Source organism: Linepithema humile, chromosome 2 (genome assembly GCF_040581485.1).
Source record: "Linepithema humile isolate Giens D197 chromosome 2, Lhum_UNIL_v1.0, whole genome shotgun sequence".
Lineage (NCBI taxonomy): Eukaryota > Metazoa > Arthropoda > Insecta > Hymenoptera > Formicidae > Linepithema > Linepithema humile.
Window position 1 is genome coordinate 28531657 of NC_090129.1, and position 25316 is coordinate 28556972.

General features: G+C 39.8%; 1 protein-coding gene across 4 annotated transcripts in view; it reads left to right on the forward strand.

Moving 5' to 3' along the window:
- The window catches only part of LOC105677340 (RNA-binding protein 24-like), a 30431-nt gene that overhangs the window by 1299 nt on the left and 3816 nt on the right, over window positions 1–25316 (forward strand). For 3 of the 4 annotated variants that reach the window (XR_001101543.2, XR_001101544.2, XM_012375902.2), the window contains exons 2-5: window positions 6690–7087; window positions 8075–8201; window positions 10568–10625; window positions 24088–24479. Coding sequence is in view for 2 of the 4 variants with exons in the window: in XM_012375902.2 (XP_012231325.1) it covers window positions 6818–7087; window positions 8075–8201; window positions 10568–10625; window positions 24088–24479 (847 nt within the window). In the remaining 2 variants the exon portion in view is untranslated. The remainder of the gene's footprint in view (window positions 1–6689; window positions 7088–8074; window positions 8202–10567; window positions 10626–24087; window positions 24480–25316) is intronic. The other variant, XM_012375903.2, reaches the window with a different exon arrangement.

Sequence of the window (25316 nt, forward strand, 5' to 3'; positions counted from 1 at the left end):
TAATACAGTTTTATCTCTCATTTCAATCGTCATAAATAAATTCCACACATTACGGCGAATAATATCGATCTTAATCCATTTAAATGACTGATGAAATAACAACAAGCCGCGTGTTGTCATGCGGCTGCTTTATCCTTGGGAAATATGAAACGTTTCCTATTACGAGGAAACACTGTCGCTATTCCCGCGCTCGCCCCTGCATATTTGCGACATTGAGATTCCGCGATAAAATTGATAAAATGCACCTCGGTCTCGCGGACAGCACTAGCCTGAGCTTTCCCGGGATTCCTGCTCGCCGACGCCGATCTACACGATCAGCCGGCACGAAGCGGCTGCGTCTCGGCTGAAATTTGCCCGAACGGGCGCGTACGAAATTGTGCGAGCAGGAAACTCTGTTTATCCGTCGATGAGACGTCGCGGGATGGCTCGTGGCCATCTTGCGCATTTGTAAAACCGTCTGCTTCTTCTCTCAGCTGCTTCCCCCCCTCAACCCTCCGTTCAACGGCCTGGTCGTTGCGACAAAGGGCTGCTACGAGGATCGAGCACGTGTTCCCCCGATGTTTATTAATAAACCCCGACGGTTGTTCGACGATTTCGCCGAGCCAGAAAGTCTGGAAGCAGGCGCAGGTGATAGTGTCCGAAAAATTACCCGAAATGAAATTCATGAATCGCAAATATATTCTGCTATGTATTTTTCATATTCGTATAATGACAAAAAAGTCATGAATTTTAAAGTTTAGGCTCCAATTGGCAGGAATTTAAATATACATCTTTGATTAATATACCGGTAAAATAAACCACGAATAAAAGTGTACTTCAAGAAACATTTCCAACGGAAAGACTCAACTCTCCAGCGGTGGGATTCATTTAATCGATTTTCTTTTCCGCGAAGAAAAAACTTCGCAAGCTTGCACAGAAACGTGGAAGTTATTTGTCTGCGAAAGTTTGCTACGATTTTTCTACTCGTCGAATCTCGAGAAGTAACGGGACTGAGTCTAGACCGAGTTATGCTAATGTTCGATGTTCTTTCGGAAGTTTACTAAGTTGCGGAAGATTTTATGAAATGTCATAAAAGTAGCAGAAAAATGTAGGACCTATTTTGCATTAGTATAAAATTTTCGCCTTCCTTAACCACTGCTTGCTGCGAAATTATTTCTCATGATTTTGTAAAAAAGAGTATAGTAAATACTTTTTAAATATATTTTTAGAAAACGTACTTAATTTTGGTAAATCTTTCAATTTATTATTTTAGTAAAAACAACATTTCTTAATACGTCAGTAATTAATTGTTCATTAATCACAAAAAAACGCTATGTTAATAATGAGCTTAAATTTAATTACTTCTTAATTACTTGTAATATATATTATTCTACTATATTTATATTAAAATTCTCTCTATCTCTCATGATGTAGCGCGGAGGTTTCAAGCGCACCTTTCGAAGTCGCTAATTTCTCTAATAGCACGAAACAAAAGTGTTTCTTTACTCTCTCGAGATTCCAACATATAATTAACAATGTACTGTTTTCTACGCCCGTACTTCTGATACAGAAAAAAAATGAGCCACGCAATTTTCACGCTATTGACAAGCAAGTAGCGCGTAACGTTCTTTAGACGGTCCGTAAAACCGGCGTACAAACTTTCAGCAGACGCACATGCTTATTGTCAATCGAATGCTTCAACAAGTGTTCCTGCACGAGATGCAAACAATTTGATAATGACGTTTATCGGTTGCGTGGCGGGAATTGCCGCATACGATCCATATTTGCCGCGACAAGTTTTGCGAAAAGGCTCAGACAATATTAACGCGCCAATTAGAGTCGGAAAGGAAGAAGTTGCTTCGAAATGTAATGGTCACGCGCTGCCATGTATATGTAAATTTTTGCAGACGAGGTATAAGCAGCTGTGTTGAATCCATTTAAAAGTCGATTAAAATTAATTAAATGTACGCGTAGAGAAAAATTATAAATTACAAAATTTTGACTATAAATATATTAAGAATTAAGCGATCAAAAAGTTGAAATGCAAGACATTCTATTAGGTATTATTCTATTAGGACATTCTATTAGGTATTATTCTTAAAAAAGATAACAAAAGGGAATTTTTTTGCGAATATAATTATAACATTTTTCTGAGAAAGAAAAATGACGCAAGAATTCATGTCGATGTTTATTGAGTCGCAGGCATCTTCAGGTTAATGTGCTTTCACACGCGTCCCCGCAATTAACTCACGAAAAGTACACTCGACATCTTTTTCTCGAAACTTGACGAAAGCCACGCGTCGTATGTTTTTCGAAAGTCTGGCCTCCGCGACTTTGGCCGAGAGGATATTTTCGCGCAGCGCATGGCAATCGGCCAGTGCCGAATGCACGCCGTGCGTTCGACGCGATCGAAAAACGACGGTGTCCGAACGTTATGCATCGCGACGGGAATTTGTCGTCTAAGTGCAGCACGGCCGAGAGAAGTACATTCTTCTCCGGCGCTGCGGGGTGTCTGCATAGTCCACGTGTGAGCTATTAAAAGGCCAGTGCTTCTCAACACGGGTGTCCCGTGAAACAGGAGATTTCACGAGCATTTCGTAGGTGCGAAGGCTTTATCGGGAAACCTTTTTCACAATTCTCGGTTATTGCGCGCAAATGAAGCACTTCGCCGCGACCGGGTTTCATGGCACGCAGAGAAAATAGCTAAGAATCGAAAAAGACCGTCGAAATTTTCGTGTCTCGCGAGGAATCCCAATTGCCGCTGCGCACCGTGTGCTTCCGCCGGCTTATGAGCCAGCCGGCGTATATCCATTGTTTCTACCCTCCGCAAGCCGTGCCTCTTATTACCCTGAAGGGTTGAAACTGCCTCTGTCGACACCAGTACTGGCCGATATTGCGTGTTTTCACAGCGTGCCTAAAATTCGGGACAAATATCGTGAAACATAAAGTGAAAAGTATTTTCTCCGTATAAAGAAATTATTATTTTGGGGGGAAAAAAAAACAGATACTTTTTCGCAAATGCGAAATGATTCTTGATATTACACTATGCACTTTCGATGTTAATTATGTTCCTGTCTTGACACAGAAATTATTATTTGACGCATTGAGGAGTGAGAAAATCAATATTCTAGGTTAAATATATAGATTTCAACACTCTTTCCATTTTATGAATTATCGATATTATTCTATTAATGTTTCAAGAACATTTCAAAGTTGAATGTCCAATCATACAATGATTCTATGATCGTAATTTAATGATCCTAAATTATTCTCAAAGTACTCTTCAAGCAAACGTTTCGGACAAAGATTGTATGATCTCAATAGATTCAACAAAATATTGTTTAGGATCGAATTGCGAGCAGGAAAATAAAACAGTGAAGGAACCTTTGTAAACGGCTTTCCTTTATTTACTGATTTTCGCTATTATATCTAAGATTTCAAAAGCACTTTTACTTTTTTGTAAGTCAAACCAATTTTTATTTAAGACATTTTACACAAGCGGTCGCAATATAATCAAGATCATTAAAAGGTAATACAAATAAATATAAAAAATATAAATCAATTAGAGAATAAATTGTCTTATATAATTATTTTTAATTTGCAATAATATTTTTAATTTGCAATAATTTTACGAGCTCAGATTTTGAATTTTACTACGGTCATCGTTTATTAGCGGTGCATCTGTGCGCTGCAATATAAACATTTATCGCTGCCTGCTAAGTCATAGCTCCGGGAAAAGTAAATTCTGTGTGAACATTTCGACTTGGAGCAGGCCAGAATTTCTAGGATAGAGCAAAGACGGAGGGCAAGAGGGCGAAGGAAAGAAAAAAAGCGAGGAAGAAGAGGGCAGTGGAAGGGCGGTGGGAGGATAGGACGATGGCAATACAACAATATGATTATATAGCGTGCTGCACCGGTTTCTGCAGCAGCTGCCGGTCGTTTTAGGGGATCTCCGCCGAGAACGGACGAACTTTCTGTCGAAGTATACCAGTAGAAAAAGGATCGGGGAAGGGCGAAGAGAGTAGGCGGGGGTCGCGGCGCGGAGGGCCCAACGCACACAATACGGGCGAGAAGAAGTGGGAATGGTTGGGAACGCGCGCTGCAGTGGGGTGAAGAGGAAAAGGCATGTGACGGGGTCCGGGGAGAAAGGGACCGTTTCTCCCTCTTCTGTATAGGCATTAGGCGCCGTTGCAGAAACTCGAAAGACGAGCCACACGAAAAATACTCTACCTGGTTCGAAATCGACCGTTTCGTTCCCTCAGCGCGAGAAGCGAAAACTGGCTCTCTTTTCAGGCTCCTTTAGAAAATAAAAAGAGAGGGCCTTGGATGAAGGTCAGGGTCTCTCTCCCTCCTGCCCTTTCTTCGCCTTCCTCAATATATAATCCTCCTCGTCGCTTGAGGGCAAAATCCTCTCGCCCCTCTGTCGATTCGCCGGATTTTCCCGATGCGATGAGGGTTTAGCTTGCGCATAGAAAGGGACTTTTATCTGTTCCCTTTGTCGTCGAAGGAGTCATCGATTCGAGTGAGTTAGAGAGGGAAGGCGAAAATAACGCGCGCGTCAGACGGAGCTGGACGGCGATTCGTTTCGTTGCCCTTCACAGCTTTCGTGCTGTGCGAATTGTAGGAAGCGCAGCACGAACGGGAGCTTTCTCGCGCAGATGTGTATACAACGCATATACTGCGTTGCATCATCGTATTGCATAAACAATATTTTGAAAGAGCTATTTTTGATACTAAATATATTTTCTTTGTCGGAGTTCTTTAATTTCTTACATAAATACGATTACGAATATAATTAAATCTTTAGCAAATATTGTTGTTAAATTTTTTTATGATGTTAAAACACTGTGACTTTTTAATGTGACTACTTTCGTCGATCACTGATTCTTTTACATCATTCGAATTTTTTTAGAGCTAATTTTGTTGAAAAAGGTATTGCATTGATTTCAAGTACACATACACTATTTAATGTTCATTATTTTGTGCAATTTTAATATCGTTATAGGTCGTCCATAATTTCATTGCTGAACTCACATCATGACATGATTTATTAAGTAGGAAAAGTTATTTTGGATGCACTACTCACGCGCACGCGATTCTATTTTTATAAATCTGTTTATAACTAAAATTTCGCTATTTAAAAAGTCTTGATACAATATAAAACAGAGGTCTCAAAAGGCGGATATTTTATCTATTTTTTGACGAAAGAAAATAGCAATATTATTTTACATATTCAGTGATTTTTAAGTGATACATGCTGAAAAAATCAATTTTACACCTAAATTAATTAGATACGAATCTTTTGTTAATAATTGTTGGTGAAGATCTTAATGCAATTAATGCAATTTCACATTGCGATAATTACTTTTTGAAGTTCTACTTGTTGCCTAAGTAGTGGCAATATCTCTCTTTTTTGCACTAGGATTTCCGCGTCCATTTCACTCAATTATGATTCCCCTTTCACTAAAGCTAATGTGAGTAAGGCGCGTGCGCTTTTACAAATCGGCGAAATAAAATTCCTCGAGAGAAAAGTGATAGCACCTCATTTTTACCGCCGACGTGAATTACAGTTGCGGCGTAGCATCGCTGACACATACGGATCAAAACGCACGCATCATTATAGCGCGCACGCGTTAAGTACGCGTGTCAATTTGGTTACACGCGTAAAACACAATTGTCACGAAGCTCGCACACACATACGTGTGAACTTTGCATGACGAGCTGCCGCGGCATTCTCACCCTCGTAGGGGTGAGAATCGGACCTTTTCATTAGAGCTTTCTAAACTGCACACGTGCGGCTCCCTTAATTGGACGCAGTTGAGTTAAACGCGAAAACGCGAAACACAAACTAATCCACCCGTAACAAATACGCTACTTCGAGAACACAATGTAGACCGAGCATCATTAATGACTGTTTCGATTGTATCGATTTCAATAAGGCCTCCTCAATATGTTATGTGACGTGCGATTATTCTGTCCGGAATATCGAATGTCACATCAAAGATTAGAAGATTTCAGCGATGAATAAAATCCGTTCGACATTTAAGCTAAAGTAAATTTTTTATTCTACGAAGATAAAAAATGAGATGTAAATTTTAATCACTGTAGAATATACATAATTCAGATATACGCATCACCTTGTGTATATTTTATGAAGACGTAGTGGGAGAAAAGTAGATGTGTTATATACAGATTTCACGTCGTTCTCACGTAGGAAGCAGTATTTAAATCTGGAGTATTCGCGTAGACGAAAATACATACGTATCGATTTCAATCAAAATATTTTGTTCTCTTTAAAATAAATTTCACTGCTGTATGAATGTTTTATAGAATGAGAATATTTTAAACCTCAAAAAAGAGATAAGTCAGTTATCTTTATCTTCTCAGAAGTTATCTTTACGAATATTCAGTTTTAGATTGATTTCTTTTTTTTTGTTTTTTTACAAATAAGTGACGATGTAAATTTTGAAAAAGATACTAAAATTTTGTTTTGAAAACAAACTTTGGTTATTTTCTATTCTCGATATAATATATATCTATAATAAATTTTTTGTAGAAATGTTCACTGAGAAAATATCGATTCCACTTTTATCGAGAAATCTGTCGCATTTCCACAACAGAATCGCTCTTCTCTTAATTTATTGCTTTTGCATCTATCTTTACACTTCTTTCTTCATGATTTTAATATAGATCTTTTTTTCTATTTACAGATTAGGAAGCATTTTGTGTCTAGATGCTGCACAGCTTGTGGCGTGATTAACGTTGACCAAGTACCAAAGAAAGTGTCAAGATTGAGCAAGTCGTTCCGTCCGGCGGTGATCTCGCCAAAATTTGGAGGATGCTAATGCCCGGTGCCGCGGGTCTCGGTGTAGGCGCAATCGGTGCCGTCGGTGCCCCAGCGCCCGATGAGCTGGTCCAAGGATTGGGAGCCCTAGCCGGCACTACGCCGCAGCAAAAAGACACGACATGGACGAAGCTATTCGTCGGTGGCCTGCCCTATCACACTACCGATAAGAGCCTCAGGGAACACTTTAACGTTTACGGAGATATTGAGGAGGCGGTCGTTATCACGGACAGACAGACCGGAAAAAGCAGGGGTTATGGCTTTGTAAGTAATTACAAACCGTTTATCTTATTCATTTGATTTAATGTAATATCGGACATTGTGTGGAATTTCGTAACTATTGTAATGTCAATTGCTTGACATTTGTCAAGCGATTGACTACAAAAATTTAATCATTCCACCGGCATAATTAGTTAAACAGATTGGCTTTATGCTAATTTTGAGATACAACCTGTTTTTTTTCGCACATATTTATAAGCTTAGCTTATCCGTTCATGATAAGAGTCCGTCCTTTCTTTTGCAACGTGTATATCGCGTTTCCCATGAGACCTCGTGTCTGTTTTCTTATATTGCGTATCCTGATAATATAAAAATATAAATGTAACGGGATATTGTTTCTTGACAATTTAGCCTAACCATTTTCTTTCATTTTTATGATTATTTAATTTACTGATTTCGATAAAGTTCTTGTATATTAAATGAACACTGATAGGGAAAAATATTAAATTGTTCGAATATAAGCAGAACTTTTTTAAGAAACTTGTCGGCAATTATCTCTCAAAACATTTTCTGCTTTTTTTCTATATATTTTTTCTAATATTTAAAATTCTTTTTGCACATTTTCTGTTCCTAAACTATTATATTACCGTTGTGACGCCATTTTGGTCGATCTACCAAACAGAGATATTCATTCAAAACTAAATTACGACCGTAACGTTTCAGGTCTCTCAGGTCTTGTTGAAACTTCTATTCGTCCTTTGTTCGCAGCGAAGTTGTGATAACACGTTGTGCACGCATAGACCTAACATCCTTTTACGGTTATAACTAAACCTTACTTTAGAATTTGCCTCTGACTCCATATATTAAAACATGAATACAAAGACGATCTGCTATAGAATTTTTTCAATTTTTTTTCCAAATTTTTGCTTTAAACAAAAATCTATATTTAAATAATAACTTATATACAGCACGCGAAAAATATATACACGTTTATAACGCCGATAAACTGAAAAATGAACTCAACATGTATAGGTGATTATGGGAGATAAACCGGCGGCGGAAAGAGCATGCAAGGATCCCAATCCAATCATCGACGGTCGCAAAGCAAACGTCAATCTTGCTATTCTCGGAGCTAAACCAAGAGGCAATTTGCAAACGAGTAAGTGCATTTTATTATTTACAAAGCTAATGCTGTTTGTCAATTAATACTTTTCTCTTGCTGTGCGCAATTCATGTTTTTGGTGTGTTAACTATTTCTAAGCCAAACAGATTTTTGTGTGTAAGTGTATGATAAGTTTCGATTATTTTGCTCGGTGCAAGAATTTGCAACTAATAAAATATGCATGTCTTAATTTTGGATACTGGTGGTTGATTTCGAAAATATATCAAAATTTTTAGAATACTGCGCTATGGATTTAGCGTGCCAGCTTTACTCGCATTAAATTATTGATATTGATAGGAAAGCATTTCGCGACTGCGCTTAATCTTCTGTCGCATTCGTACGGAGTTGGAGCATTCTTCAAGCTATAGAAATTGTAATTCAACTCGCGGTTTAAATCAATATATTTGCGCGCTTCTGAGAAAACGATCGCGTTCACATCGTTTCCGTCAGAAACCACGTCATATTTCCCTCATTTTACATTTGGTTTTCGTGTTTCTTGATTTTTGCGCGTCACAGTCACGAGTTTTGCGCTGTTGACACGTTGCCAGATCGCTGAAGTCTCATTCGTTGCAATATGCGCATTTCACTTGCGAAGAATAACAGTTCCGTCACATTATTTATTGGCCACGCAAGTCCAAGTCTGACGAAATCTTGGTAAAGCATTTAATCAAGATAATTAATTGTTTCATGTGAAATATTCGATACAAAAATACTACGTTCGAAGTAAAAATAGTTTGTTGTTCTTTTTGAAGTTCCACTTAACGGGTAATTGTGCGTCTAAAGAATAAGTTGAACTTTATACAGCGCAAAGTCTCGATATACAATGTAGATGTGCAACGGAGAGAAAGATAGAACGATCAGCCAAATGCTGAAGTGTCCCCTGAGTCATTTTCTCGAACTCTCTCGGTGGCTTTGGGCCAACATAGCTTGGCGCTTCGAGATCTAAATCTAAAATTGCTTTAACCTAAGAGAGCCGGGCCCGTCCGGTTTTCCTTTTTTCCGACAGAAGAATTGTTTCTAAAACCGTTTCTTAGAACCGCGCCAGTTTTACTTCAAAATAAAGCTTCGGTTGTCAATGTAAATTATTGTAAAATAAAAACGCAGATTGTTGTATTTAAAATGAATTGTGTACGGCTTTAAATTTTGCGCAAGTGCTTCGATGCCACTTAATTTTGTACGATTGAAAGCTGAAAATTCACAAATATAAGTATTTGCGCAGTAAATATTACTTGCATTCGTAATGTATATTGCGCCACGGTACGACGGGAAAGGCGAAACATAGTCTCGATAGGAACGGGTAATCGCGATATATTCGGTTGCATGGCCATTTCAAGTTTATTGCGGGCCGTAATGCACTCGTAGATAGCGAGCATGCCATCGGTGCATCAGTACGTAGATTCATGTATGCATGCGTCACGTACATATGTGCATCTATATGCCTCGTCTATCCACGTGTTTGCCACCATCTGACGATGCTACAACCGCGTAGAGCATAACAATTATTAAGTGATCGTTAATGGGCAGAAAGTTTGATATCACGTCCACAAGAGTCGAAAATAATGACAAAACATGCAAATGTTTGCGAGTCGAGTCTTTTCAATCGGACATTTGCTCAATCGTTATCGCAACAGGGGATTTTTCCTACTTTTGCTCGTTCACGATGAGTCATAGAAATTTTCAGTTGGCCATTTCTTCCTTCAAAAGATATCACGGTTGCTATTTTCGTAATAACAATTTCGTATATCGTCTATTGATTCAGTAAGATTTAGCGGAACACCAGTGTCATATATATCGATCATATAAATGAATAAAACATGACATTACTGAAAAATGATATGGCACAGATTTCTGACTAAAAATATGAATTATTTTTACTTTATACGTTCTACTAACTCTAAGCTGATAGAATAATGTCTTATATAATCAGACTTACGATAATTTAGCAAACTCATATTATGTCATCGTTAATAAAAATTTATTTTTACATTGTTCTATTTTTGCTTATGATACAAATTTTATAAAATAAAGTTTCTAAATGTTTTCTGAATCATTTTTTCACTTATAAATTCTTTGATTAATTTTGACGCCTTTTTTTTAAATATCAAGATGTCAATAATTAAATCAAGATAAAAATTGTCTTTTGTTCTTTTACTAATTTCTAACTTTTTTTTATTATATCCAGCAGTATTTTTCCTGATAGATATTTTACGCAAAATATAAAGATAAAATTGTGAAGAATTTTTATACCATTTTAAAAATGCTAAATCTGTTTGCGTTTAATTATGGGCAGAAATATTAAGTTCCAAAACAATAAAGTAGCCTTATTGAACATTAAAATTCAGCAGTTGTGTATCTAATTTCAGCATTCCCGTTTGCTGGTATCCGAGCTGGTTATCCAACAGTTCTTCCTGGACAATATGGGTGAGTGCCACATTTATGTGCTTTGTCGAGGGATATTAAGAACGTACATGTCGTAACTGTAGTTAGATCAAAGTAGCCTAAGTCAAAAAGAGACCCCGCGATCATTCGTAGCTGCTGGCTACTAATATTCTCTCGCTGCAAGTCAACGAAATCATTTTTGCGCGCGATTTTTGCGCTCTCTCGAGTTGTTCAATTGTCATCGTCATTCAATTGTCGCGTGGACGAGTCAAATAAGAAATAAACGCTCGCAGAAATTTGTTGATTAAAGATTGTCGTATAATGAGAAACGTAGTCGACGATTTTTTGCGTTTTGTGAATAAAAAAGTTTCGGGCCATCCTTGCAGCGAGCCAAGTTCACTTTCGCGCAGGAACTTCGCGAAATTGTTGCGACAATAATAAGTCGGTAACGCAACCGTTTAAGAATTAAGAAGGTACTCACTTAATGGAGTCGCACGGTCAATTAATTTTACGAGTTTTTTTTAAAGACACCATATATATGACGTTTCAGCACCTGACGCGCGCGCGTAAGGAGACGAGCACAGAGAGTCCTCTCTCCGAGATCTTTGAGGGTCAAGGGCCGTTCTAAGGACCCCGTATTAATGCGAAAGAGAGAAAAAAGAAAGAGAGAGAAAAAAAAGAGAGAGGAAATGTATTAGCGATCGGTGAAAGAAAGAGAGCGAGAGAGAGAGAAAGAGAGAGAAAGGGAATGAGAGAGAAAGCGGCACACGCACACGTTTCAGAAAAACCTACACGTATGAGTACCTACGAATTTCTTTCCATGAAGTTACATAGCGGAGATCTTCCGGGGATCGGCCTGTTCCTCTTCTCTTAAAGTACTTTTTTTGATTGTGTTTTTTTTTTGTTACCTTTTTTTCTTGGTGATACTGACGTGAAGTGATGATAATGATTGCGGTTGCTGAGAGATTTGCGATTGTTTGTTACTGGTTTTTAGTTTTTTTTTAATTTATATCTTTACTCTTTACCACACTCTTTCTTAATCAGCATAATATATTAATAATGATAATCGTAGCATAATAAATTAGTGATCATAATCGCAGTATCGATAGCTATCATCTCTTCGATTCGACACTACCGTCTTACGTCTTTCAACAATTGGAATGCAACATGAGTTTTACAAAGTGAAACTCGATCGTTCTAACATTATTTTGACTTCAGAATAATCTGCGATAATATTATTATCTAAACAATTTTTAATAGTAAATAATTCGGGAAATCATGTTTCATAGTTCAAAAATTTTTGACGATTATTTTGGAACACCGAAAAATGCAAATTCAAAATATTTTTCTCTTTTGCTCATCGATACATTAAAAAGGTAAAACTGGAAATGGAAAATACGATGAGTAATATTGCAATGATACTGTTGGTTAGTAGATTAAATGATAATATCACTTTCTTTGTCGATTAACGATCTCTAATTACTGAAATTCACAATTAGAGACTAGCGAGTAATCGGTTTATTCTCGCTGATTAGCGGTTTCTTTCTTTGCAAGCAATTTTTTAAACCAGAAATTTCTTTCTTTCATTTGGTGTTCTGAAAATTGCACACTTTTTCGGTGATTTGTTTTTATTTTCATTTTCATATGCATATTGTACTCCGTTCATTATAAATAACTGCTCTTTTGGTTTGCCTTTGGTGGCGGGAATGCTAAAACGGAGCAAGGATTACGCCTTCCAATTTTAGATGCGGGTTTTCAAATCGCAGTTCTTCCTCTCGCGTTGGATTATTTATCTTGTAGTCGAAACGAATGAGGTACTTTATTAGACACTTTAACGAATTTTGCAGTAGAGCTGATTCTCTCCTAAAACGTATCTCATTGGCTTGTTTTGGAATTAAAGAATCATGATGTGAAATATGAACACAAATGGCATAAAGAGCTGTATAAATTCCGAGATAGTTAGAAGGTATCTTCGTTAAATTAGCGCAAACCAAGGAAGAAGCGTATCTGATCCATTCCGATCCGCCAGGGAACCGTCCGGCCATTGCTTATAAATATTTAGTCTTTCGAGGTACGTAGACCATGCAGACTTCTCGCGCTTGCTCGCCTAAAACGCCTTTCGCGAATCCGCGAGAACGAATACGTGGAAGCTGAGCGCGAAGAGAGATGATGCGCGTTGAAGTTCCGTCGAATAAAGACGATCGTAATTTCGCGAGCGACAAGATTCTCTTCTTTCTGGGTTTTCTCCGCCGGAAATCGATCGGTCGCGAGACACGAACGAGGTGTATTAATTTTTTATTGTGCGACGATCGATCCTATCGCGGTTCACCTCGTTTGGCCCGGCGGACTCTTCAATGTCGCACGAAAATTTCATCGAAACCTTTTCAGAAAAATTCTGACTTAACGATTTAGCAATTTCGCTGCTCCCTTTTCGGATAATTAGTTTCATTACTAATATATAGGCGAAGGAAATGTTTTCCGAGGCAAAAGAGAATGTGCTTTGTCGCAAGTGACGTGAGCTCTAAGAAATATTGACACAATTGTGCTGCAAAAGGCAGACAGAAGTTTGCGTGAACTCGAGCCGGATGGAAAAATTCGGATTCGCCAAGTTGTTACATTATGTAGCTCAGAATCGGGATGGAATGCGAGATAGATATACTTCTCCTTGGAATACGATAAGGTCGATCGAAGTGTCTTTCCTGGAATACGGATGCCCGTCGAGACTGTATAGGATTCGCTAACCACTATAATAATTAATAACCTTGTGTGTGTGGTGAAGGCTTACACTACACTTGGTGTCGCTATTGGTGTTGTATTTTTTTTTTTTTTTTTTTTTTTTTCTTTTTCTTTTTGGTGTTGTACGTGGTTTTTGGACTTTCAAATAACACGGTGTAGCTCTCTGTCGTGGGACAACGAAGCGCAGTACTGTCGGATGTTGTTTTCTTATATTGGAGGTTTTATCCGAGTGTTATCGGACAATCATCGTTTGTACAGCATGATCAGCCTAGAACCGTTATCATCGCACATGGCAAACAAGCGCGATGTCTTCCCGAGATTGCTCGCCTTCTTTCCGCGACTGTGAGAAAATGCGCGGTGGCGGAAGGCAGAAGCGCAGTTCGATCTCCTATCGCTCTTCGAGTGGCGGTATTTTTTTTACGAAGCAATCTGAGACTCCCTTTTTTTCTCGCCCGTTAACGAAAGACCGCGGGAGATGTTCCGACATTCCTCATCTTACGGGGAAATGTGCCGGCAATCGTATGAAGGCAGCATGAATATGTGTATATAAGAACGTATACTCGAAGGGGGGCTCGCTTTTTGTGCGGTCCAGCGGGGCCTCACGCAAAGGCCAATTGACTCTCGCATGTTCGAAACGAGTCGAAACGATCATGAATTCAATGACAAAATCCATCAGTCTTAGCACGTTTTTTACTTAAAATTTTGCATCATTGGCACGTTTGTAGCACGAGAAAAATCGCGATTGCACAAAGAAGAATAATTTACACCGTAATGTGAAAAAGAAGACTTGAAAAGTGTAACATCCAAACTGTTTTAAACATTGAATAAAATTCTTTTCTATTGCGGTACAAAATTATTCTCATTAAAAATGTATAGACGTCATGTCTGCGAAATGCGATGCGACGTAAGCACTTTTGCACGCGAACAATGGTGGAACTTTTCGTCACGGGCGAACGTTCGCCGATTAAATCGCCCAAAAATTTGCATCTAGCACGTCGACATGCGCTATTGGCAAGAATCGTCGTCGGCGTCACGCATAGGCGTGGAACGCGGCGCGCGTTTTGGAATTAGCGAAACGTAGGTGGAAAAGTGAAATCCAACACCAGCCCGGACGTTTCGGTAGACGTCAGAGACGATTCCGTCCGACGATGCTAGTAAATCTGTGTCGTAAGCGAGCCGACGACGACGACGACAACGACTACGACGACGACGACGACGCCGAACGTCTCGACCGGCCATCTTGGTGCCGCGTTGGCGACGGTCCAGTCTTTATTTAGCACCACCTGTCCCCCGTGTCAGCTTTTCTCTACCCGCGAGCCCGCCGCCGCTCGCTCGACAGCCCTATCGAGAGGATTCTAAACACGATTTAAAGCCGTCCTTACGAGGGCGAGTTATCGCGCCGGGCCGCGTTAGAGATCGACGCTCATTTATGCCGCCGCTAGCCATTTCCGCTCGCCGGTGTCCATTCGTTATGCGCTCACCGGAAAAATCGAGAGTGAGTTAATGGAACTAATTCAAGTCTAAAGAATGTTTCCTGCTTTCGAGCGTTTCCCTTTCGCGGAGGCGGTGCGTCTATGATTTCTATTTCATACGTTGCTCGGTATATCATTTCGCTATAAAAAGTATAATACCATATCATTCTTATAGCTGTAAACTTTCTTCACTTCGTACCGGCCTATAAATCGATTCACATATTTTCCGAGATATCGGAATACGCGAAGTGTTAAATTGCGCTAAAAGCGCTGAGAAAGCTGCGGAAAAATAAGTCTGCCAGCTGTGTATCTTTTATGTGGTGCAATGCTATCTCGGGAAAAGTTTGCTCTTTCTGACTCATTCGTAAAAACGTTGACTCATGTGCTTTGTGAAACGGCCGATTCAAATGTTGAGCGCCACTTCGGCGGAGACATTTCCGTCTCGTATGCCGTTGGCCGGGAATAAGATCTACAATCATTTCTTTCGGGAAAGATGAAGCGTGTCGGCGGTGTGGTAAGGGTCCATTTCTATTTTCATTGCCGTGGCTCCCATCCACCTGTCGTCGTCTCTCTTCTGACGCAAGCCGTAACATCGCACTACGAGACGTACACCGCGAGCAGTTCTGTCTGTATCGCATTTACATAAATACATTGAGGCCACATTTAAGCCTGTATGTCGGGTGTATTAGTACGCGCGTAATTCCGGACTTGAAATTTTAGAACCTCCTAAATAGACAAACCACTTTCTCGAGCGCGTCCTCGGAACACCTAGGAATTCAAAGTTTCGTCCATCGTTATCCATCCGCCGTCTCTGTCTCGTCATGTATAAATAACGTATACGCGGAAAAGTTGTATATTTTCGCCGAACACTTTCTAATTCGAAGAAGAAAATCATTACGACTGACAAAATAACTGATAATTTAATTAAATATCACAATTACGCCGCACGTGCTGTTCCCTTTTTTTATTAATAGAACATTTATCCGACGTTCTATCGAGACGCATGCGTTTCCTGTTTTCAATCGAATTGCAGAACAAAGAACTATTCTTCTCGTTCGGGCGTCTCTCTCTCAATTCCCGGTCCGTATGTTTATCGAATCGTATTTTTGGCGAATCTGCCGACGCGCATACCGAGAACAATTAAATCGCGGGCACCACCCTCCGCAGTCACCATTGGTCCGGTCTGCTTTCCAAGGATTGGCAGATCATCCTACTGGATTATCCACGGCGCCGGCGCCCGCACAATCTGTGCACTGCCCATCGTGCATATATATTGTACATTCGCGCTCGCGCACATGCCCGTGCGGAGTGTATCGCGCAGGTGGCGCGGATACAACGGCGGTAATGCGGTGTGCGTATGTACGCTCATAAACACATGCTATCTGCACACGCCTGTGCGAATGCGGGCGTCCGCGACACACGCGACGCGGAAACGCAGAAACGCGCGATCGCGGACGATCGCCAGGGCACCACGTGCCGCCGCTCTGCATCCGCACACGTGTGAAAACTGACCGCGTCGCATTCCGTGACACACTTGCCCGCTCGCGAATATGCGGAAAGAGATGCTGACCGATGTATTTTGTCGCGTGTAAATGCCAAGTAAAATAAAAATATTGATTTGCGACTGTGAAAGATCGTCCAAAATATCGCACATTTTCAGCTGTATTAATATCAGACGTTTAAGGCGCAAAATGTAGCTAAGAAGATTTAAAATAACTCATTCGGGACTTAAAAATATCTTTAAAAAGAATTTGAAAAAAAATATCACATCTTTGATCAAAATATCTAGCTCTATCAGAATTTAAACGGAAAATCGAGACGTCATGATTTTTTCGAAATAATGTGTTCGAATTATTTTGATGATACAAATTTTTATACAAAATGATAATTCATTGATAGTTCGGCGTTTCTACAATTAAAAGACAATAAAAATATCGGTTACTAGATCAGAAATTCCTCGCATTGTATCGTGTCGCGCAAGGTGTTCGGCGGTTTCCGCTCCGGTAACGCGCGCTTCCGTCTCGTCGTCCATCGTTAACGATCACCCCCTCGTAGCCGGCAAGGGTCATGACGGCACGTACGAATTAATGGGGTTGATTGGACAACCCCCGTCGGTGCGATTCGCCCCCTCGTATAATGCGACGGCGAGCGTGCGGTAGCGCACGTAGAGAAAAGTCCGGGTGATTCTAATCGGTGCGCGGCCACTTTGCGTCGGAAATCGAGGGTGGTCACTTAGATCCGTCACGAAGGGACGGTACGGTGCCTTTTCGTGACTGCGAAACAATTTTCTGTCCCTCACCTTGCTAGTCTTTCTGGTTAGCATTTTACAGAGAGACTCAAACCTGCAGGGATTCCAAGACTGAAACTTTTATCCGACAGTTCGTGCGGAAAAACCTACTGCGAAACGAGCTTTCTAATTGCGTGTGGCAATAATTGAGAAATTGATATCGATCTTAGATGCATCAAGCTATTTTACGCGATTGAGAATTTACATTTTTTTTCGATTTCAACATGATTGGAATATTCTATTGAAATCCCGAAGAATTTGTTGCTCCGTTCATCTCATTTGATCGCGCAGGATAAAAATTCGCCACCAGGATTGCCATTACTTTTATTGATCAGGTCGCTAGAATAGCGCTATTTTTTCAAATTGCTATGACGCGCGACAGGCACGCGCACTCATTCTCGCGGGAATCGTCGTAATGCAGTGCACATACAATTTTTTGTCTGTTCGTATGTTACATCGATCGCGTAAAAGGTCGTACGTCGCGCCGCGACACGTCGTCAACGCAGTTCTTCATCGTGAAAATTATGCGTCCATTAAAACCGACCGCCCCGTTTTCGCACGAAGGTCTCAAGGACGAAAGGTACGGGTCGAAGAGTGACGTACAGACATTATTTCATCTTACGAGCGTTATGTGAACAGATCACAAAACCTTTCGTCAAACTCCGCAAATTGCTTCGAGAGGCAATAAAAATCATATTTTTAATTTCATTAGTTATTAAAGATATTTTTTTGTCGCTTTACAATTTTACAGCAAGTTTTTTTCAATGTAAACAATTTTGCTGAACGTTTATTAAAATCTAAGCATTGAAGGCAATTGTTATCTTTCCCAGTTTGATCTTTAACATTTACGGTTATGAGTCTGCGACACGCTGTGTAGAGCGCATCGGCGATACGAATGCAATTAGCGTGCCCGCTACGCCTCCGTTGTTTTCCTTATCGCTAATGTGGCGAAATCGATCGACCGGCGCGTTTCTCGCGATCAATTACCGGTCTATCTTTTACTACAGGCCTATTTACGGGAATACAGGTGAAATTTTTTCCAACAATTATTAATTCATACATGTGCTACATATATTGTGCATGCATATATATTGAGACATTGTCATGATCATGAAATAGATATTTTCAGACACTTTCACAAGATAAGGCGTATCTTTTTCCGCGTTATTCATAATTTTTGATGGAATCGGGAACCTTGTATCCGTTCCTATCATTTATACTGATTCCCGCGAGACACGTGTGCGAGACCAGAAAATATTTTCTCACTCACGGGATATCAACAATTCATAAACGGTCCCCTGATATTTATAGATATTATTTTAATTAACGCCATTATGTGCAGAGCAAAGTCTGCCGCCATTCGTTTCCCGACTTTTTCAACATATTATGGCTAATTACGTCAGAACACGGAAAACCTTCATTTGTCATAAAAAAAAAAAAAGAGATAGTGAAATAACGATAAGTCCACGGCCACGGATTTATTTTCGTTTTACCGCTGCCTTTTCGTGATGCTTCCCGGTGAATCGGCGTACTCGACGAGATTTCCCTGTGCACGCTTGTCATTCGATACGAAACAACGGCGGGGGCAATTGGGATTGGAAATCGCCAGCTGGACGGGGTCGGGCGCGCCGATCTGGAAACACACGTGGAACGAGGAGAGCAGGATGGAACACGCAGAATGGGAAAAGTAGGGTTGAGGACACGCGAGCCATCCATAATGCACGTACCTCGGTTGAGATGCGACTGACAGATAAATTCGATGGAAAATGGAGGAACAAAAAAAAAAGCGATGGAAAAGCCAGACTATAGGAGCAAAAGAAGGGAATGTCATTCGCGCGTTACCGCGGCTATCCTCCAGTTTTTGTGTTTCCGCCGCGCGAAATATCGAATATATTTGCTGCAACTTTATACTTCTAGACAAATCATTAAAAAAAACTTCTTTTCTCATCAAGAATATTAATGTAATTTCTTTTCTCTGAACATTTACGCTGATTATCTTCATGAAACATCTTTCAGCCTTAAAACGCATTAAAATTTATGACTTTCAGAAACCAACAAGTATATTTAATTTTAATTTTGCAACTAAAGTTTTGCTAGCGTTTATCAATAACAAAATTGATCTCTATCATTACTAATGAGTTTTGTTAAGTTGGAGTCAGGTTTTCAAGATCAATAAGAAGCACCAATTTTCATAAAAACAACTCATGCCTTGACTTTGTTAAAAAGTTTGTGGTGGTTCTATTAAAAACCTAAGGATGATGACAGAATGTTTTTTTCTTCTGCTGAAAAAAATGAAAAAATTGACAAGGATTGTTTTTGTTATGAACCCTTCAGTTGGCAACTTTTATATTAATTTTCGTACGTTTGTTTATACAGATAGATCGATCACCGCGCAACGTGTCGCGTCCTATTTATCACGGAACGCTTCTGTTGTTTTTATTTTCTCATCTATAAATTTATTTCCTTCAGTCAGGAATAACGTCAAAAGATCTCGATAATATTTTAGATAGTCCGCGGAATATTAATTCAACTGAGACAATAATTCATGACCGGCTCTAAAATAAAAATAAAAAAAAAACACATTATGTCTTTATGTAAGTTTTTTTATCTTATGTTTCTCGGCTCTTCTGCTGCACTTTGCCGCGCCAAGGTCGCCGATTTTATCTTTCTTTCGCAAATGCGTATATTAAGTCGCTCAAGTCTCTTAATAAATATTACGCGAAAGAGTATTCTTGATGGAAAAGAATTATGATTATTGTTATGACAAAAAAATATAATTATATAATGTGATCACGAAAATCTATAATCTCTCTCGGAATGCTTTGCAATATGGCGATGCGCGTTATCTCTGTTTAACGATGCCCTCTCATAGAATAATCATCTTTGTTACGTGCCCCCGTTGTTTCCACCCGTAGACACGCAATTCAGCTTCTTTGTGCAAATCAGCGCGGGTAAAAACCGGATTTTCGCTTGCTCGATACTTCTTCGAACAGTGCAGATAAAAGAGCCGCCCGTCCGCAATGCGACGTCGCGTTACACAGCGCACCGGACATGGACGCTTCTCTAACTTTTATCAATTTTGTCGTCCCCGCGTCATGTAATGTTCATCGACCGCGTGCTCATCCATCCTGGATGACAGCTCCAATTCAAGGTCGTCGATTCTGTACGGCCATTGTGACTCTTTTCCTCCCCCCTTTGCAGCACGCGACCCGACTTGCTCGGTCGAATTAAGCGGCGCGCGACACGCGTGTCGAAGCGCTCTCGATTGTTTGCGATTGTTGCGATAATGGTCACCGGGCACCAATCCGACGTAGCGGAGGAGCTCAGCCGTTCGAAGCCGCAGGACGACATATTGATTTCCTTCGCGGACTGGACACTGGCTCTATTATCGATCCGCTAAAAAGTTCAGGGCTGTCTCCGAGAGAAAGAGGCCGGAGTCTCGGAATCATTCTTTACCGTTTAATCATCGTTGATTGCTCGCACATTCTCGATTCGTAATTGACTGTCTATGGCACACGTTTTAAGCACAGCTTATTAGGATCGCGTGCCCAAACTGCGTTTGCTCAATACCAATAACGCTGAATTAGATTAAATTGATGAAAGTATGATTGCTAAACTTGAATAACTTAATTATCAATAATTTTGGAAGTTAGCATTTACATAAATCACATTTTTTCAATTTCTACGAAAACTAGCTTAGCAATTGTCAGTGTTAAATCTTTAAAAGTTTGGTAGTAATTAATATGAATAAAAATAGCTTAATGTTTAGATTTTTAAGGACAAAGAATGTTAATTACATCATTCATGAATATGTACGAAAATTAATATCACGTATAATGAATTGTCAATTGCAAAAGTGCGTATACATGAATTTGAACAACGAATTTATCTATGTATTTTTATGTATTCGCAGAGCACACGTCGGTTGATAAGAAACGATTGCGAATCGGTGAACAAATTTCGCGGATGATTGAAGAATGCTCGCCAGTCGGGATCTTCCGCGCGTTATTATTTGAGGAGAATAGAGAAACGCAAAGAGTAAAAGAGAAAGTGTAAGGAAGACAGAGGCACTGCCGTGAGATGTTCCATCTTTTTTCTTCTTTTTTTTTTACAAGGAATACGTTTTGAGGCGTCTTGCATCGATCTTTTCCTGAAATTTGGACATATTCTAGAGTAGCCGAAAAATAAAGTGACGTTTCTATTTTTTTCTACGAGTGCTTTGTCGCACAGATTTAGGGGATGTGAGAATTTCTCGATGTAATTTGAAGTGTTCGACTAAGATCGGATAGAACTGATTAAAGCAACATTACATAATGCATAATGAATGATGCATACATGCATGAATGCATGCAGTCAACAATGCTTGTCCTCGTCGTTGCAATGACGTGCGAAACGTAACGAGCGAGTTTATTGAATAATATGATGTGCAAATGCACATGTACTTATTGTGCAAAAATGCGCGATATGACATTGATTAGTTCTTCATCTTTCTGTTTGAATAAAATTTGAGCAATTTTCAACACGTTTTACGTGACATAAAAAATACATGCAATTTGGTTGATCTTTCTATTTTTTTTTTTTTTTTTATATTTCCACAGTTTGAATGATAATCCATACAAATATTGAGTTTGTTTTCCAAGATCGAGTTTGTCCCTTAAATCAGCAATAAAGTACTTTTAGAGAAAAATATGTGTCCCTTATCTTAAGCTATTCTACAACGTATCTAAAGATCGTAAAAATCGGAAAGAGCGAACTCGAGACGTTTCCTTAGATCTGTGAATTTAGGTACTAACGTTGGTGTTAGATAATCGTGTGCCGTGTGCCGAGAAGTATTTATATTTCGTGCAGTCACCTACATACACGTTTGTCGTTGGTTTGCTGTTGTTTTGCCAACACGTGAAAGAATTTTTTTCTTGGATTGTTGCGTACGTTTTCCGCCTTATTATTGATACCACATTGAGAGCAACGTTACCATTTTTCACACCGACTTGCTTCCTACCGCTTTCCCGTCTTTAAAAGTCCTTCTCCAATGAAATATTCAACAAACATACGCACGCACGCACATACTACCTCCACATACTGTGCATACTGATGTTGATTTTTTATACTGAAAACATTTTTTTATGGAGAAGTGTGCCTTTTTTCTAAAATAAATTGTGTGAATATTATATGTACATTTCCTGTAGTTAAATTGATTGAATTGATGTTGAATATATTTTTGAAATGTCGATTTTTATATGTTCTCTGGTAATTAAAAAAAAATAATCGAATAGAGAAGTGATTTTTTTTCTTAATTAATGAATACTTAATTGATTTATAACGTGCACATGACTGATGCATAATTATACACTTAATTCACACATCAGTATGCATATATACAATATATTAGAAGACACAAGTTTTCTCTCAGCGAATAAATTTGCCAATGGATATGTCGATTTTTTCTGATAAAAATTTTATGAAAAATTACAGAATTATTTATTGTCAAAAGTTGAATTTAATGAATTATGCTTTAAGAATGTAGACAAAATCTGACATCTCAGTTAATCTTAAATAAAAGAATGCGGCCTTCCAAGATGCTTCCCATTTTTTTCCACTCGAATTTGACATCAGAAGAAAGTACTCATCAAGCTGATTACAAATATGTAAGGTGTAGCCTTCTACCGATCCAGAGAAAACGGACTCCAAACTTTTGGAGCCCATTTTTTCTGGATCAGTAGACACTTAGATATTTGTAATCTGCTTAAGTACTTTCATTTAATACCAAATTTAAGTACGATAAAATCGGGGAGCATTGTCTAAGGACGTTTGGCCGCCCTCTTTCATGAGAATTTTTAATGTGGCTTTAATTATGAAGATGCTTAATATCAAAAATTAGAAAGTTACTGATACGTTGAGGAAACTCGATTTGGCAGGAATTCATAGTTGAGAGAAAGCGCGTGACTTTTCTATATGTCCCGTACACAAATCATTTCTTTGCAGGTTCCGAAATTGCACATCTTGAAATACATAAAGATAAAATAATTTGGGAAATTAATTTTTTCAAGAAAAAAATACATAGAAAAGTCGTTTCGTGTATGATTGAGTGTAAACGTTTGAAGATATGCTACTTCGGGACTAAAATACCCTGTACTCTTACTCTTATTTACACACGATATCGTAAAACGCATATCCTGGATCCGATACGCGCGAAGATCGAAGAACTCGGTCCCTCGCTCACTCTGCCGTTTGGTGTTGCGTGCTTTTGGTGTTGGTAGAGAGCTGCTCGAGAGCGAAAGACCGTCGGGGCCGAGAATTTTCTTGTAACGCGAAACGCAATAAAGAAAGTTTGTTTTTCGCCGCGCGCGCGCGCGCACGCGTTCTTCCAACAGGCTTCTGGCACACTCTACGTGCCAAAGAATCGGCGATATAGAAACTACGCAAATATGAACTCGTCTCCAGTCGTCATCGATTCGCGGGACATTTAACGACCCTCGCCTTCATTTACGAGCATTAAGACGATCAAAAGAAAGGCAAACGAGTTTTTAAATATTTACTGCGTTCGAACAATCCATAATCGGCATCGCGAGCATTAAAACACGTTACACGAAGAGAATTTTCGCGCATATACAGTCACACCTAATCTCATAACACACAAGCATCACTCGCTACGTTACCTTTCTTTCCTCCCAATCCTATCAAGTTTCATAAAAAGAGAAGTATACGATTAGAGCGAACGAGATCCATCAGATTTATCCGCTGCGCCTTCTTCAATTAAAAATTAGGAACATCGAATATTTTATCTGACGGCTTTCGATCGCTCCAAAATAGGTGTATTTGTTTGCAAATTATTGTTTCGCGAACTAGACGGCATTTATTTGTTTATTTAATGCATCGTACTATAATTTTTGCCGTCGACACGCGCTGCAATTAATTCGCAAGCATCCGCCGCATTAGATCTTCGCGTGTCATTGCGCCCGTCAGGACACCGCATCAGCATCTTTCACTAACGGTCATTCTCGTTTTGCAGGGTACCACCGGGCTACGTGTACCAATCGCCCTACCTGGCGGCTGCCGCGCCAGGTGGTTTAGTGCCGCTTCCGGCGACGCAGTTGGGCCACGCAGCCGCTGTCGCCGCGGCATCGCAGTTCTACGAGTATCAGAATGCAGCGGCGGCCGCCGCCGCCACTTATCCGGGAACGTCCTACAACTTCGCCGAGGCGTATCCGTACACCACCGCGGCTGCGGCCGGTACGTGTTTGAATAACGTTCCGAGCAAGGGTAGCAACTATCCGATACAACACCATCACCAACAGCAACAGCAGCAGCAGCAAAACGGTGCCGCGACGCAATTGGCGCAACAGCAGCGGCTGGAGAAAGCTCTCCTGCCGCAATTTCTGCCGTCTGTGCTGCGTGACTACGGTAGAATTCCCAAAAAATAGAGAGAAAGAGAGGAGAGAGGGTTAGGCGCTCTGCACTTTTCTTGGGAGCTATTCGTAGTGCTTATTTGCAAGCGGGGTTCTCACAGAATCTGGTTTCCGCTGTCTTCGGCAGAGGGTTGAAAGTACACGGAATAATGAGAGGGGGATTAAAATATAACCTGATTTGCAGCTTCTAATACCATGGGAATAACGATCACAGTTGGAGGGGAATAATAATTCCGACGCATCGGATATATTTGGGGCGTGTCTGTTACCCAGCGGACGCAATGAAGTAGTGTCGCTTATTCTTGTACAAAATCCTTGAGCACTTCCTGAGTGTCCAAGAATCTTCCGTGGGAACTCTGCTGCGCATCTTTTGCGTTGGCACACATACCGCTTTCTCTCGAATTTGTTAATTCAATGTTTTGAGCTCGAAAATTCTGAAGATAATAAAGTAATTTTGCATTTTTTTTTCTTTTTTTTTTTTTTTTTTTCTTTCATCACATCAACGTTATATAATTATACCTTACAGCTTTCGCGCGCAAAATCCTCACTATTCGGTAGGTATTCGACAGTAGGAAAGAAATGAACAAGAAATAAAGTTTTGCATGCGCTTCACGAATTATATTATATATATATATATTGACGCATAATATATTGTCAATCTGTTGTGCTGTCTGTGGTGATGGTGGCGGTGGTCTTGAGTGATGGTCAACGAATGCCATCCGCTTTATGTATTATGAGTAAATGGCACTCGAGAAAGCTAAGACACAAGATGAGATTTGTTACTGCGCACAGCAAATCGCTTGCATATGCTTACTTATTTATTCGTTATTTA